This window comes from Peromyscus californicus, unplaced genomic scaffold (genome assembly GCF_007827085.1).
Source record: "Peromyscus californicus insignis strain IS unplaced genomic scaffold, ASM782708v3 Scaffold_12__1_contigs__length_115047231, whole genome shotgun sequence".
Taxonomy (NCBI): Eukaryota; Metazoa; Chordata; class Mammalia; order Rodentia; family Cricetidae; genus Peromyscus; species Peromyscus californicus.
The window spans coordinates 79,704,346-79,718,523 of record NW_026294413.1 but is presented as its reverse complement, the minus strand read 5'-3'; the positions used below and the strand labels follow the sequence as shown (position 1 = coordinate 79,718,523).

Here is a 14,178-nt window from a genome sequence, read left to right as displayed (position 1 = left end):
TTAAAAATTTAACAGAGAGGCTGGTAGTTAATCCCATGTACTTACAGAGGACCCGAGCTCCATTCCCAGCATCTATGTTAAACAGCCCACAGCTTTCTAACTCCAATTTCAGAAGATCTGATGCCCTCTTCTGGCCTCTGTGGGAAGCTGCATTCATTTGCTTATACTCCCACACAGACACACCATGCATATACATAACTAAAAATAAAAATGAACCATTTAAACAAAAAACAAAACAAAACAAAAACCTGATGTGGTTAGTCACAATGGCGTATGTTCTTAATCCCGGTACTTGGGAGGCTGAGAAAAAAGGATCACTAGTTCAAGATCAGCCATGCCCACATAGTGAGACTGTGTTTCAAAAATCCCCAAAATACGGGTGGTGGCTGGTGGCGCACGCCTTTGATCCCAGCACTCAGGCAGATCTCTGTAAGTTTGAGGCCATCCTGGTCTACAGAGCAAGATCCAGGACAGGCACCAAAACTATGCAGAGAAACCCTGTCTCGAAAAAACAAGAAACAAACAAACAAACAAACAAAAACAAAAAAATCCCCCAAACAAAACAAAATATTGGGGTTGGGGATTTAACTCACCTGGGTTTGGTCCTCAGCTCCAGAGGGAGGCAGGTGGGGGGATGTTAAATAAATCCCAATTTGTTCCTGAAGCTTCTGTTACTATTTTTTGTATATATTTCAGTTAAGAAAATGGAAACAGGCTGGAGAGATGGCTTAGTAGTTAAGAGTACTGGTTACTCTTCCAGAGGTCCCGAGTTCAATTCCCAGCACCCACATGGTGGCTCACAACCATCTGTAATGAGATCTGGCGCCCTCTTCTGGCCTGCAGGGATACATGCAAACAGAACACTGTATACATAATAAATAAATAAACCTTTAAAAAAGAAAGAAAATGGAAGCAAACAGGTTTATGAGATGGCTTAGTGGGTAAAGGTGCTTGCTGCCAAGCCTGACAACCAAAGTTAATTTAATCCATGGGACCCACATGGTAGAAGCAGAGAACCAGTGCCTCTGGAAAGTTGTTCTCTGACCTACACACACACACACACACACACACACACACACACACACGCACGCACGCACGCACGCACGCACGCACGCACAATAAATAAATGAAATATATCTAATAGAATGTAGGCTTAACAAAAAAGAAAATGGAAACAAACTAGGAAAAATGCAACTGTTCATATGTACCTTATTGCCACATTAGTAAAATGTGTAATTGAAACGTAAAATCCTGATTTAGGAGTATTCCTTTCTTCCGCTCCCCATAGATTTACTTAACCTAATTTGTCCAGTTACTTTTCCTCACTAAATTGTGCATATTTTGCTAAATAAACTTAAAGCTAAAATGTCACTGACTAGATCCTATTATATGGTTTTTTTTTCCTTTTTTTTTTTTTTTTTTTTTTTTGAGAAAAGGTTTCTTTGTGTAACATCCGGGCTGTCCTTGAACTTGTTTTCTAGACCAGACTATCCTTGAACTAACAGATCTGCCTGTCTCTGCCTACCAAGTGCTGTGAGTAAAGGTCTGTGCCACCACTTCCTGGCTCATTTTGTTTTTTTAAAAAAAAAATGACTATACTTCGTAAGTTTGGGGTGTGAGTGGCAAAAACACCATGGCACTCGTGGGTGTCAATTCTCTTATTCTACCATACGGATCCTAGCAGTTCAACTCAAGTTATGTCTGACGATAAGGGTCTGGACCTGCTTAGGCATTTCACACAGCTCCCTTTTGATTCTTAGGTAGCCCAGAGGCTGACCTCCAAGTCAGTTATTTAGCCGAGAGTGGCCTTGTACTTAACCTTCCTGCTTTCATTTCTCTAAGTGATGGGAGTGCATGCGTACACTGCCATGCCTGGTAACAATTGTTTTTTACATTCAACATTTCACTCCAATTTACTAGGTTTTATTAATTATAAATTATCACATTTTCAGATTGAACCAAAATGCTGAAGAGTGTACTTTGTTTTAAATTTATTTATTTATTTATTTTTTAAGATTTATTTATTATGTATACAGCATTTATGACTACAGGCCAGAAGAGGGCACCAGATCTCATTACAGATGGTTGTGAGCCACCATGTGGTTGCTGGGAATTGAACTCAGGACCTCTGGAAGAACAGACAGTGCTCTTAACCACTGAGCCATCTCTCCAGCCCCCTTAAATTTATTTATTTTTAATGGGCAGCCTTATTCATTTAGGTTCCTCTACTTATGAATCAGAGCTCATTTACCAGACTATTTCCAATACCTTAGTTTTATTAGAATTGTTCAATTTTCACCAGAGATTTGCAAATGATTAATACATACTTGGGAATCACATAACAATTTTAGTGTTGTCCACAAGTATTTTTATTTCATATTTTAAAAGCAGTTTGAGGGGCTCACAACCATCTGTAATGAGATCTGGCTCCCTCTTCTGGCCTGCAGGGATACATGCAAACAAAACACTGTATACATAATAAATAAATCAATCTTTTTTAAAAAAAGCAGTTTGAATGTTAGTTTTCACAAAGTATCTTGTAGACCTGTGTATAATGATAACGCCTTAAAATGATTTTTCTTCTTTTTACCTGTTAAAATTTTAACCATAGTAAGGTAAATTTTTAGTACCATGTGTCCTACAGAAAGCCAAGGAACAGAGACCATAATGTATGTTTGTGTTTAAAAGAGAAGAGAAAGGACTATGGTCGCAAGTTATTTTAGAAGGAAAATGCCAAGAAGGAAATTCAGCTGCTTAGTAGAGAGCTGAAAACCAGAGCTATTGAATGAATAAGCAAGACTTGTAAGGGGAAGTTTGGTGAAAAGAACTTTGATGTATTAAATAGGATGTGTTTTAGTGTCAATCATATGACTTCATCATAACAATGTTAATTTATATTCACAGATGAAATAATTGAACAAATTGATAGTTGATTGATTGTACATAAAATTTATTTTAGGACATCAAAGTTATAAGCTGGGTGGTGGTGGTGGTGGTGGTGGTGGTGGTGGTGGTGGTGGTGGTGGTGGTGGTGGTGGTGGTGGTGGTGCACACCTTTTATCTTAGCACTTAGGGAGGCAGAGGCAGGCGAGTCTCTTGAGTTCAAGGCCAGCTGGTCTACAGAGTTCCAGGACAGCCAGGACTACACAGAGAAACCCTGTCTCGAAAAACAAACAAGCAAACAGTTATAAAGTAGTAACTGTTAAGTTCCTGCTATACAGGAACTATCTCCTTTCTTGAACTATCTCCCTTCTTGTATGTAGGGAGATAGTGGCAGTGTAAGAGGTAAAGTCTTGATCCTTGGGAAAATAAGTACTCATAAAAAGTTAATAAATTTCTTTGAGTATGGATGTGGTTAATATTTATTGCAAAACTGGCAAGTTGTTTTAGTTCAAAGGATGTAGTAATGCCTGGCCTGGCAGGACTCTTTTTTTTGTTGTTGTTGTTGGGTTTTTTTTGTCTTTTAAGACAGACATTTTGGTGCCTGTCCTGGATCTCACTCTGTAGACCAGGCTGGCCTTGAACCCACAGAGATCTGCCTGGCTCTACCTCCCGAGTGCTGGGATTAAAGGTGTGTGTCACCACTGCCCGGCTAGGGCTTTTTTTTTTTTAAGACAGGGTCTATTATGTAGCCTTCAAAGACCAGGTTGGCCTTGAACCCAGATCATCTGTCTGCTTCTACCTCCCCAGTGCTGGAATTAAAAGTGTGTGTCACTACACTCTTTTTATGGGAGATAGATATATATTAATAAGAGAAAAATCTTGATATATTGTTTGTTCTTTTACTCTTTTGGCTCTTTGGTCTTTTGGGGGCCCATCACCCAACTCCCAAATAAATCACACACAGAGGCTTATTCTTAATTATAAATGCCTGGCCTTAGTTTGGCTTGTTTTCTTTTGGCCAGCTTTTCTTAACTTTAATTTATCCCATATACCTTTTGTTTCTGGGCTTTTTCTTTTTGTTACTTCTGTAAATCTTACTTTCACTCTTATTCCGTGGTTGGCTGTGTGGCTGCCCCTGGTGTCTTCTTCTTGTTCTCTTGCACCTCCTTCTTTTCCTCCCAGATTTCTCCTCATATTTATTCTCTCTGCCTGCCAGCCCCATCTATCCTTTCCCTGCCTTGCTGTTGGCCGTTCAGCTCTTTATTAGACCATCAGGTGTTTTAGACAGGCACAGTAACACAGCTAAACAGTTAAACAAATGCAACGTAAAAGAATGAAACACATCTTTTCATCATTAAACAAATGTTCCACAGCATAAACAAATGACATCTTAAAATAATATTCTACGACATTAAAGGATGGGTAGGATTGAAATAAAAAGGTAGGGTTGTTTGCATGTGCAGTGTTCATTGTATACATGCTTTGTACAGGTATTTTCCTAGGAATTGGAGAATTTAACTCCATTGGTAGTGTGCTTGCCTAGCATGCAGGAAGCCCCAAGTTTCATCACCAGTACCACATAAATCAGGCATAGTGACACATCCTTGTAATCTTTAGTATTTGGGAAGTTGAGTCGGTAGTATCAGAAGTTCAAGGACATCTTTGGCTACATGTTGAATTTGAGGCCAGCCTGTGATACATGAGACCCTGTTTTAAAATAAAAGATATTAAGTAAGATAGTCTGTGTGTGGCTAGTAAAGTGGGGATGACAATTTAAATAAACATCTTGAGTTAGGAACAAAGTGCTATTAGAATGATAAAGGGAAATGACAACAATCTCAATTTAAAACATCACTAAGCATAATGAAAGCATCACTAAGAATAATGTTTAGAGGTACTCCTTGAAAGATGAGTAGGAATGGAATACAGAAAACAAACAGAAAGGTACAGAGTTTAAAAATGCATGACAGTAATATGTAAGGTGCTTGGCAAGGAATGGCAGATAAAGTTGGAAAGGGACCTTTTGTGTTCCAAGGTAAAAAGCTGAAATGAAGCTTGTAACAGCAGGCTAGCCTCTGGATGATTAAGAATGCAGACTAGATAGAATCAGACTTCCTGGTATTGAAAACTACCTCTACCACTGAATAACTTCATGTAGACAAGTTCTTAACATTCTAAGACTTAGTTTTCTCATCTAAGCTAGTGTTAATATGGTCTTATTATAGAGTTTCTGGCAGATTAATGAAGATAGTGCATGTAAAGTATGTGCTGTAGTGCCTGGCCTGGCATGTGGACAGTACTGAATCAATGGTAGCCATCACTGTTACTGTTTTTGAAGATTTTAAAGTGGAATAGTGATCTGTTATGGTTTTGAAAGCTAACTGATGAGGTTGTGTGGAATAAATTATTAAAAGAGGTAGAAGCTTTAATTAGGTTTAGTTCTGTTAGTAAAGTAGTTCAAGAGATGGATGACCAAAGCATCAATTAAGGGAAAGAAAAAAAAAAAAAAAGGTCTGATTATGCTTAATAATGGTAGGAGGTAGATATATATTGGATAAATGATGGAGAATGGGAATGAAACAGATAAACAACGCTATCTAAGGGATAATAAGATTAAATTTGTTTTGGGGATTGATTCAATTGAACAGTTATAGTTGAAAGTACAGATTGGAGTTATTTGTTAAAGATTGAGAATGGTCACATTGAGAAAGATCTTAAGGTTCTCTGCACCCAAATCTAATGGCTTAACAACCATCTGTCACTCCAGTTCTGGTGGTTCTGGTGCCTTTTTCTGGCCTCCAAGGTCACCTGCACACATGTGCACATACATATACTCAGGTCCACACTTATAAAAATATGGCTAGAGAGATGGCTCAGTGGTTAAGAACACTTGTTACTTATTGCTTTTGCAGAAGACTCATTCAGTTCCTAGCACCCACCTAGTGGCTAACATCCATCCAGAACTCAAGTTCCAGGGAATATGACACCCTTTCTGACCTCCGTGGGCACCAAGCATACACATGGCACACACACATACTTGCAGATAAAACAATCTAAAATAATTAAAAATATATAAAAATAATAAATCTTTTCAAAAAGTCTAAAATCCAGAAAAGGGGGGAATCCATAAAAATTTAAATCTGAGTGTAATACCATGACAAAAATAGCAAAGAAGGAAATAAAATTTGATGAAGGGATACTTAAGTAACAACCACAATTAAGGAGATCCATGGGATGCTTTGAAAATTTGAAAATAATGTTATTGTGCTTACTGAATCTTTCCTTAGGTCATGTGGCTACTCCATAGTTTTACATCAGACTGATGAAGAACCTATTGTGTGGTTTGGTTTCGTTTTTGAGGTAGAATCTCTCTGAGCTCAGGCTGGCCTTGAATTGTTGTTCCTCCTGCTTTTACCTCCTGAGTGCTAGCATAGCAGGTGTGCACCAGTATTTCTGTCTGAGGAGCCTTTTGATGATCCCTTAGGTCAAATGAAACTTACCACTATGTTGATATAAAGACAGATGATCCTCGAGGATCATTTAGACCTAATTTGAACTATGGCTCTGCACCTTGAGAAGCTGCTTAACATCTCTGAGCCTGTTACCTCATTGATGAAATGGAGGTGAAATCTATCTGATCACACAAGACGTATCTGAAAATGATGTTGAACTGGGTATTGGAAAGCACTTTACAGACTAAATCATAAATACATTGGCATTGCTACATAAATTGGTCTTAAGATGTATGAGTATTTTAGAAACTACTATATACTAACAATTGAATAAACTGTATATTGTGGATCATTTGAGATACAGAGACGAATGACCTAGCCCCTTTACTTTCAAGGCACTCATAAGCTGGTAAAGAAGACAGGCATTTAATGATGCAAAGTTGTAATATAAGTATATGCCATGTCCTGTGTTTTTTGGCCCAAAAAATAAAGGGTACAGCCGGGCGGTGGTGGCGCACGCCTTTAATCCCAGCACACAGGAGGCAGAGGCAGGCGGATCTCTGTGAGTTCGAGGCCAGCCTGGGCTACAGAGTGAGTTCCAGGAAAGGCACAAAGCTACACAGAGAAACCCTGTCTTGAAAAACCAAAACCAAAAAAAAACAAAAAACAAAAAAAACCAAAATAAATAAAGAAAGAAAGGGTACTGTTAATGTAGGATAGGAATGTCATAAAAGTTTCCAAGAATGAAACACTAAATGAGATTTAAAGGCCAGGGGTAACTGGGTGTGGTGGTTCCTGCATGAAACATCTTATTATCTGTCCGTGGGGGTTGGGGGCTAAAGTGAGAGATTGTAGAAGTTAAGTTCAGCATGGGCATAGTGAATTCCAGGTGAATCTGAGCTAGTGTGAAACCTTGTCTCAATTCCCCCAACATAAGGTGAGATTGTATACCCAAAACAACATGACATGCAAAGTAAATCAATCTATCATCTGTCTGTCTGTCTATTGAACAGGTTGTCACCATATAGCTTGGCTGGCTTGGATCTTGCTGTATAGACCAGGCTGGCCTCAAACTCATAGAGATATACCTACTTCTGTCTCCTGAACCCTGTTCTCTGCACTACCATACCTGACTAAAATAGTGTAGTTGTTTGTTTTTTTTTCTACTCTTTTGGGGGCCTGCCACTCAGCTCCCAAGTAAATCACACACACAGACTGATTCTTAGTTATAAATGCCTGGCCTTAGCTTGGCTTGTTTCTTGCCAGCTTTTCTTAATGTATATTTAATCCATCTGTCTTTTGCCTCTGGGCTTTTACCTTACTTTATTTTTGTATACCTTTCTTTCTTACTCTGTTGCTAGTTGTGTGACTGGATGCCTGGCCCCTGATGTCTTCCACCTCCTCTTGTTCCTAGATCTCTCCTCTCCCAGATTTCTCCTTCTATATGTTTTCTCTGCCTGCCAGCCCTGCCTGTCCTTTCTCCTGCCTTGCTATTGGCCGTTCAGCTCTTTATTAGACTATCAGGTGTTTTAGACAGGCACAGTAACACGTCTTCACAGAGTTAAACAAATACAACACAAACAAAAGTAACACACCTTAAAATAAAATTCCCCACGGGGTGGTGGTGGTACAGACCTTTAATCCCAGCTCTCGGGAGGCAGAGTCAGGTGGATCTCTGAGTTCGAGGCCAGCCTGATCTACAGGGTGAGTTCCAGGACAGCCAAGACTACACAGAGAAACCCTGTCTCAAAAAAACCAAATAATAATAATAATAATAATAATAATAATAATAATAATAATATTCCCCAACAAAAGTTTTAAATTAATGTAATTTAAGAAATAAAAGTAAGTTAATGTCTGAAACATAGAATATGTTCAGAATATGAGGTAGTGGTAAAAGATGGGGGTAAAATATAGGTGGGTATTCAGTCATGAAGGACCTCTATATCATGATAAAATAAATAATTTGAATTTTAGGGATGGATAGATATCAGCACAGTGGTTAAGAGCAATTGATGCTCTTACAGAGGGCCTGGGTTCAGTTGCCAACACCCACATGGTGGCTCACAGCCATTCATCACTCCAGTTCCAGAGGATCAGATGCCCTCTTCTGACTTCTGAGAACACCAGTCATGCATATGGTACATATACATAATACATACACACATGTGGTTCACATACCTACATGCAGACAGAATACTCACACAAAATAAATAAAAATTTCAATTTTATATAATAGTGAAGCCAATCTGAAATAGAATATTGATGCTTGGATTTTAAAAATAGTACTCTGTAGGTTTAGGCAAGTGGCTCAGTACAGTGCTTGAGGACCTGAATCCCTTCCCCGAAACCTAAGTGGGCAATACAGTAAGTTAAATTACATAGGTAAGCATTTGGCTTTGGTTTTATCTATATCCCTAAAAGATCATATTAAAGTTGATCAGAAAACATTGTATGTTTGTTTTAAGAACATGGAAGATGGACTGGCAAAGGTAAAGGTACTTGCTGCCCAACCCTGGCAACCTGAATTTGATCCTGGAATCCATGTAAGATGGAAGTAAAAAACCAACCCTACAAATTTGTCTTCTGACCACCACACACACATTGTGGCACATACACTCACATATATCATGCAGACCAATAGTTCTCAACCAATCTAATGCTGTAACCCCTTAATACAGTTCCTCATGTTTTGACCCCCGACCATAAAATTACTTTTCTTGGGCTAGAGAGATGACTTAGTGGTTAAGAGCACTGGCTGCACTTCAGAGGACCTGGGTTCAATTACCAGCACCCACATGGTGGCTTACAACCATCTATAGTGGGATCTGATGCCCTCTTCCGGCAAAAAGTCAACAGAGCACTTATATACATAAATAAATATTAAAATTACTTTTGTTGCTACTTCATAACTGTAATTTTGCTACTGTTATGAATCATAATGTAAAAAACTTGTTTTCCAATGGTCTTAGGTGACGCCTGTGAAAGGGTCATAACCCACAGCTTGAGAACTGCTGATGTAGACACATACACATACTGTAATATTTGTTTTAAAAATAGCATGGGCCGGGCAGTGGTGGCGCACGCCTTTAATCCCAGCACTCTGGAGGCAGAGCCAGGCGGATCTCTGTGAGTTCGAGGCCAGCCTGGACTACTAAGTGAGTTCCAGGAAAGGCGCAAAGCTACACAGAGAAACCCTGTCTCGAAAAACCAAAAAAAAAAAAATAGCATGGAAGATTACCTTATATTTGCAGTTTGTTTCTATTCAGACTTATGTAGTAATAAGTATATTTTATAATTTGAATATGCATTGTAATTAGTTCTGACTGAAAGTGTTTTGTAGTAAAGAAAAAAATTTTAGTTATCTTGAAATTTTTTTCAAATAATTCAATTCTCTATTTTCAACAAAGAACATGTTTGTTTGTTTGTTTGGTTTTCGAGACAGGGTTTCTCTGTATAGTTTTGCACCTTTTCTGGAACTCACTTTGTAGCCCAGGCTGGCCTCGAACTCACAGAGATCCGCCTGGCTCTGCCTCCCGAGTGCTGGGATTAAAGGCGTGCGCCACCACTGCCCGGCATAGAACATGTTATTTGTATATAGCTTATTATTTCTCCCCTTCTCCATACTAGAGATTGACTGTAATGCCTTGCACTTGTGAAGCAAGCACTATACCACTGAGCCTAGGTCTCACATAGTTTAGGTAGCTTCCTTCATTTAAACTTGTTTGCCTGCTTACTTTTTTATTTTTGAGACAAGCTTCAGTAGCCTAGGCTGACTGCAGATATACTAGATTCTAGACCTGTGTAGCTTAATAAGAGCTGTGGAAGCTGGGTTTGGAGGAACACCTGTAATCCCAGCACTTGGGAGGTAGAGGCAGGCGCATCTCTCTGGGTTCATGACCAGCCTGGTCTACATAGTTCCAGGAGAGCCAGAGCTATATAGTGAGACCCTTAAAAATAAATAAATAAATAAATAAAAAATAAAAAAGAAAGAAAGAAAAAAATATATATATGCGCACACTGAGCTAACATGTAGGAGGACTTGGATTTCATCTCAACCACACATAGAGAGCAATGTTATTTGATTACTCTTTTAGAAAAAAATTGTTTAAATTAACACTTCTATCCACTAAATGAAGAAGAAAACCTTTTCAAATCTATTTTAAAAATTTATTTTTGATTTTATCTAAATCCAATTATTAGTTTCTTTGTTAATATATTGTTACTTATGTTGTGTTCATTTTTAAAAAAAAAAATGCAGCTGTCCCTTTTCCCCCAACTCATCGATTGACATCTGAAGAAGTATTTGATATGGATGGGATACCCAGGGTTGATATTCTGAAGAATCACCTGGTAAAAGAAGGTCGGGTAGATGAAGAAATTGCACTTAGAATTATCAATGAGGGCGCTGCCATACTGCGGCGGGAGAAAACCATGATAGAAGTAGAAGCTCCAATTACAGGTAAACTTACTTGTGTTTTGGATATTATTTAACCAGTATTTAGTTGATTGGAGATAAACCTATTTCCTTTTCAGTCATATCATATACTGATTAATATTATATGGACTTTGTCTTGATTTTAGATTTTCTGTAGTTTAGGTTTTTGTTTTTAATATGTGTACATGAAGCTAGTCTAATATGAAGGTTTCATCAGTTGTATTGGCCGTACTTCAGTTTGATTCAATACTTACTTTGCTCTTAATTACTAGTGGCAAATACCTTGATCTATCAATCGGCATCCTAATGTGATCATTTGAAGGTCGTTGAAAAGTACTGAGCTGAAATGGGGGTTTTATTGCCAGCATTAGAATCTTGTCATCCCGTGAAGTGCTTCCTTAGCTTCTAAAAGAGGAGCTTTATAAATTTAGATGAAAAATTCGTTACTGACAAATCTTGTTTACTTCTGTTACATCTTGTTTTAGATCTTGAGCACATGAGCACTTGGTTAGATATCATCCCTATGGTGACTCTTCTTAGACCACTCTTCAGATATTTCTTGATAGCATTTATACTATCTCATGTTACAGCAGTTAGAGTTTTAGTAATATTTGTTAATTCAGAGGCTTTTTTTCATATCTGATAATCTTCTTGTTTCAGTGTGTGGTGACATCCATGGCCAATTTTTTGATCTGATGAAACTTTTTGAAGTAGGAGGATCACCTGCTAATACACGATACCTTTTTCTTGGTGATTATGTGGACAGAGGTTATTTTAGTATAGAGGTAATAATCATATACTGTCATTTAATTTACTATTGTTAATATAGATTATTTCTATTAATCCTAGTACAATAAGTTCCTAAAAATACTTGTATTGGGTTCTTTTTAATACCTCTGTATATTCTGAAATTTGTAGGAAAAGCTATTATTTATTCCTTTTTCAGACCATTTAATTAGTTTTCTTTGTATCATTTCTTATAATTACTGTTTTTTCCCCCTGGAAATGATGAGCAGACTGAAATCTTTATTGTCTTTGTATCTCATGGCTTAAGAGCTAATGATAGTCATTTCTTTACCTCTCTTGCCACTAAGGGCATTAAACCATGAGAAAAATTACATTTTCCTTAAAACTAGTTATTATATTATGCTTTTATTGCTTAAACTGTAGATCTATCTCATCGTGATGCTATTATGACTCAAGAATATCTGAAATCATATTTTTTTAAACTTAAGAGGCATTAAAATGACCTATTGTTTGTCACTTAATTCAATGATTCTTTTTGCTTCTTTTCCTTTTGATTGTATAAAGTATGGAAAAATATAGAGCAGCCTGTGTTTTCTGACACATATATCTTCTTTATTTAAATGAAAAATGGAACCATATTAAAACATTTTCTATCTTGTCTTCACATATCTGTACACTGTGATATTTTACACATTGGTAAATACAAACCTACAGAGTCATTTTAATAACTGTATTGCCTTCCATTGAATAAACAAGCCATAACTTCTTGTTAGACACTTATGATTCCCAAGTTTTTTCATTGCAAGTGATGTCTTACTGGAACATTGTAGTCCTATATTTCTGTGTATTTACCCTATTTATTTCTATAGGACAGATTTGTAGGTAGACTTGTTTAGTGAAAGCTCTGTCAGTATATAATTTATGTTACACATTTAATATATCCCAACCAGGTTTAAGCATTAACAGATACTGGTTAATTTAGTCCTCACAACATTGTTATGAGGTAAGTACTATTATTTATCCATTCAGTAGATGAAGAACCTAAGGTTTGAAGTTAAATTAACTTGACCAAAGATAGACAGTTAGTAAGTGCCACAGTCAAGCGGTCTGACTCTAAGCTTGTGCTTTTAATCCCCTGTCCTAATACTGAGGCCTTCTTCCCCAGCAAATTTCCACTCTACTTAGTGTTGCATGTATCCACTTTTAAGGTGTTCTCAGTATGCTGTACTTCTCGATAAGGACTTTGGGACTGTGTCTATTCCTTCCCTAGAGAATTTTATTATCCTAGGCTCTTCTTCCCACTCATATTTTCATTATCAAACCCTTTAATCTTTGCTTTAAGAAAAATTAGAAAATGGTCCTGCCTAACAAAGAATTTAGTGTAATTGATAAAATCAGTAAAGTAAAACTTAGTTGTTAGTGAGCATGTTGGTGTATATGTACTCATGTAATGTTTTGTAGCAGCACTCGGGAGGCCAGAGGCAGGCAGATCTCTGTGAGTTCGAGACCAGCCTGGTCTACAGAGCAAGTTCCAGGAAAGGTGCAAAGCTACATAGAGAAACCCTGTCTTAAAAAAGAAAAAGAAGCCGGGCGGTGGTGGCGCACGCCTTTAATCCCAGCACTCGGGAGGCAGAGCCAGGCGGATCTCTGTGAGTTCGAGGCCAGCCTGGACTACCAAGTGAGTTCCAGGAAAGGCACAAAGCTACACAGAGAAACCCTGTCTCGAAAAACCAAAAAAAAAAAAAAAAAAGAAAAAAAAAAGACTGTTTTGTAGCTTAGTTAGTTAATAATACTGTTACAGAAAAGAAGATAAAGAATCAAAACTAAGAACAGTTTATTTTTAGTAGATGTCTTTTTGGCTTTATTACCTTTTTTTCCCCTCAATAAAATGAAGGTCTGAATAGTTATGCATTTCAATGTACTTGGTTAAAATAATTTTTCTTTTCTTTTTTCTTTTTTTTTTTTTTTTTGGTTTTTCCAGACAGGGTTTCTCTGTGTAACAGCCCTGGTTGTCCTAGAACTCACTCTGTAGACTAGGCTGGCCTTGAACTTAGACCCACCTGCCTCCCGAGTGCTGGGATTAAAGGCATGTGCCACCACTCCTTGCTCTAATGTTTTGTTTTATATGATTGTATAAACCATATTTGTTCTACATGAAATAGTCCTTTCTTCTTAAAATAATATATAAAATGTTAGTTTTTTTATGTTAAATGTAGAGAAACGCTTGTATGCAAAATGCAGTTTATTTCAGTGTTTTTGTTATAAAAATTTCACTTTCTTTGAATTGGATTAGATCAGTGGTTCTCAACCTTCCTAATGCTGCCACCCTTTAATACAGTTCTTCATGTTGTAGTGACCCCAGCGATGTTATTTTTGTTGCCACTTCATAACTGTAATTTTGTTACTGTTATGAATTGTAATGTAAATACCTGTGTTTTCTGATGGTCTTAGGCTACTCCTGTGAAAGGATCATTCGACCCCCAAAGGGGTCACAACCCATAGGTTGAGAACCACTGGATTAGATAATAAACACCTGCCTAATGTAAGGAAACGTTTGTAAACAAAGCAAACATAGAACTTTTGGCACTTGTGTTAGGCAGTGTGGCATAATGCTTAAGATGACAGGATCAAAACCTGTATTTATTCCTTTGGAGCTTT

General features: G+C 37.5%; 1 protein-coding gene across 5 annotated transcripts in view; it reads left to right on the top strand.

The window, feature by feature from the left end:
- Ppp3cb (protein phosphatase 3 catalytic subunit beta) overlaps positions 1-14,178 on the top strand; it is a 47,693-nt gene that overhangs the window by 2,830 nt on the left and 30,685 nt on the right. For all 5 annotated transcript variants that reach the window (XM_052733515.1, XM_052733518.1, XM_052733517.1 and 2 more), the window contains exons 2-3: positions 10,597-10,797; positions 11,434-11,558. In XM_052733515.1, coding sequence (XP_052589475.1) covers positions 10,597-10,797; positions 11,434-11,558 — 326 coding nt within the window. The remainder of the gene's footprint in view (positions 1-10,596; positions 10,798-11,433; positions 11,559-14,178) is intronic.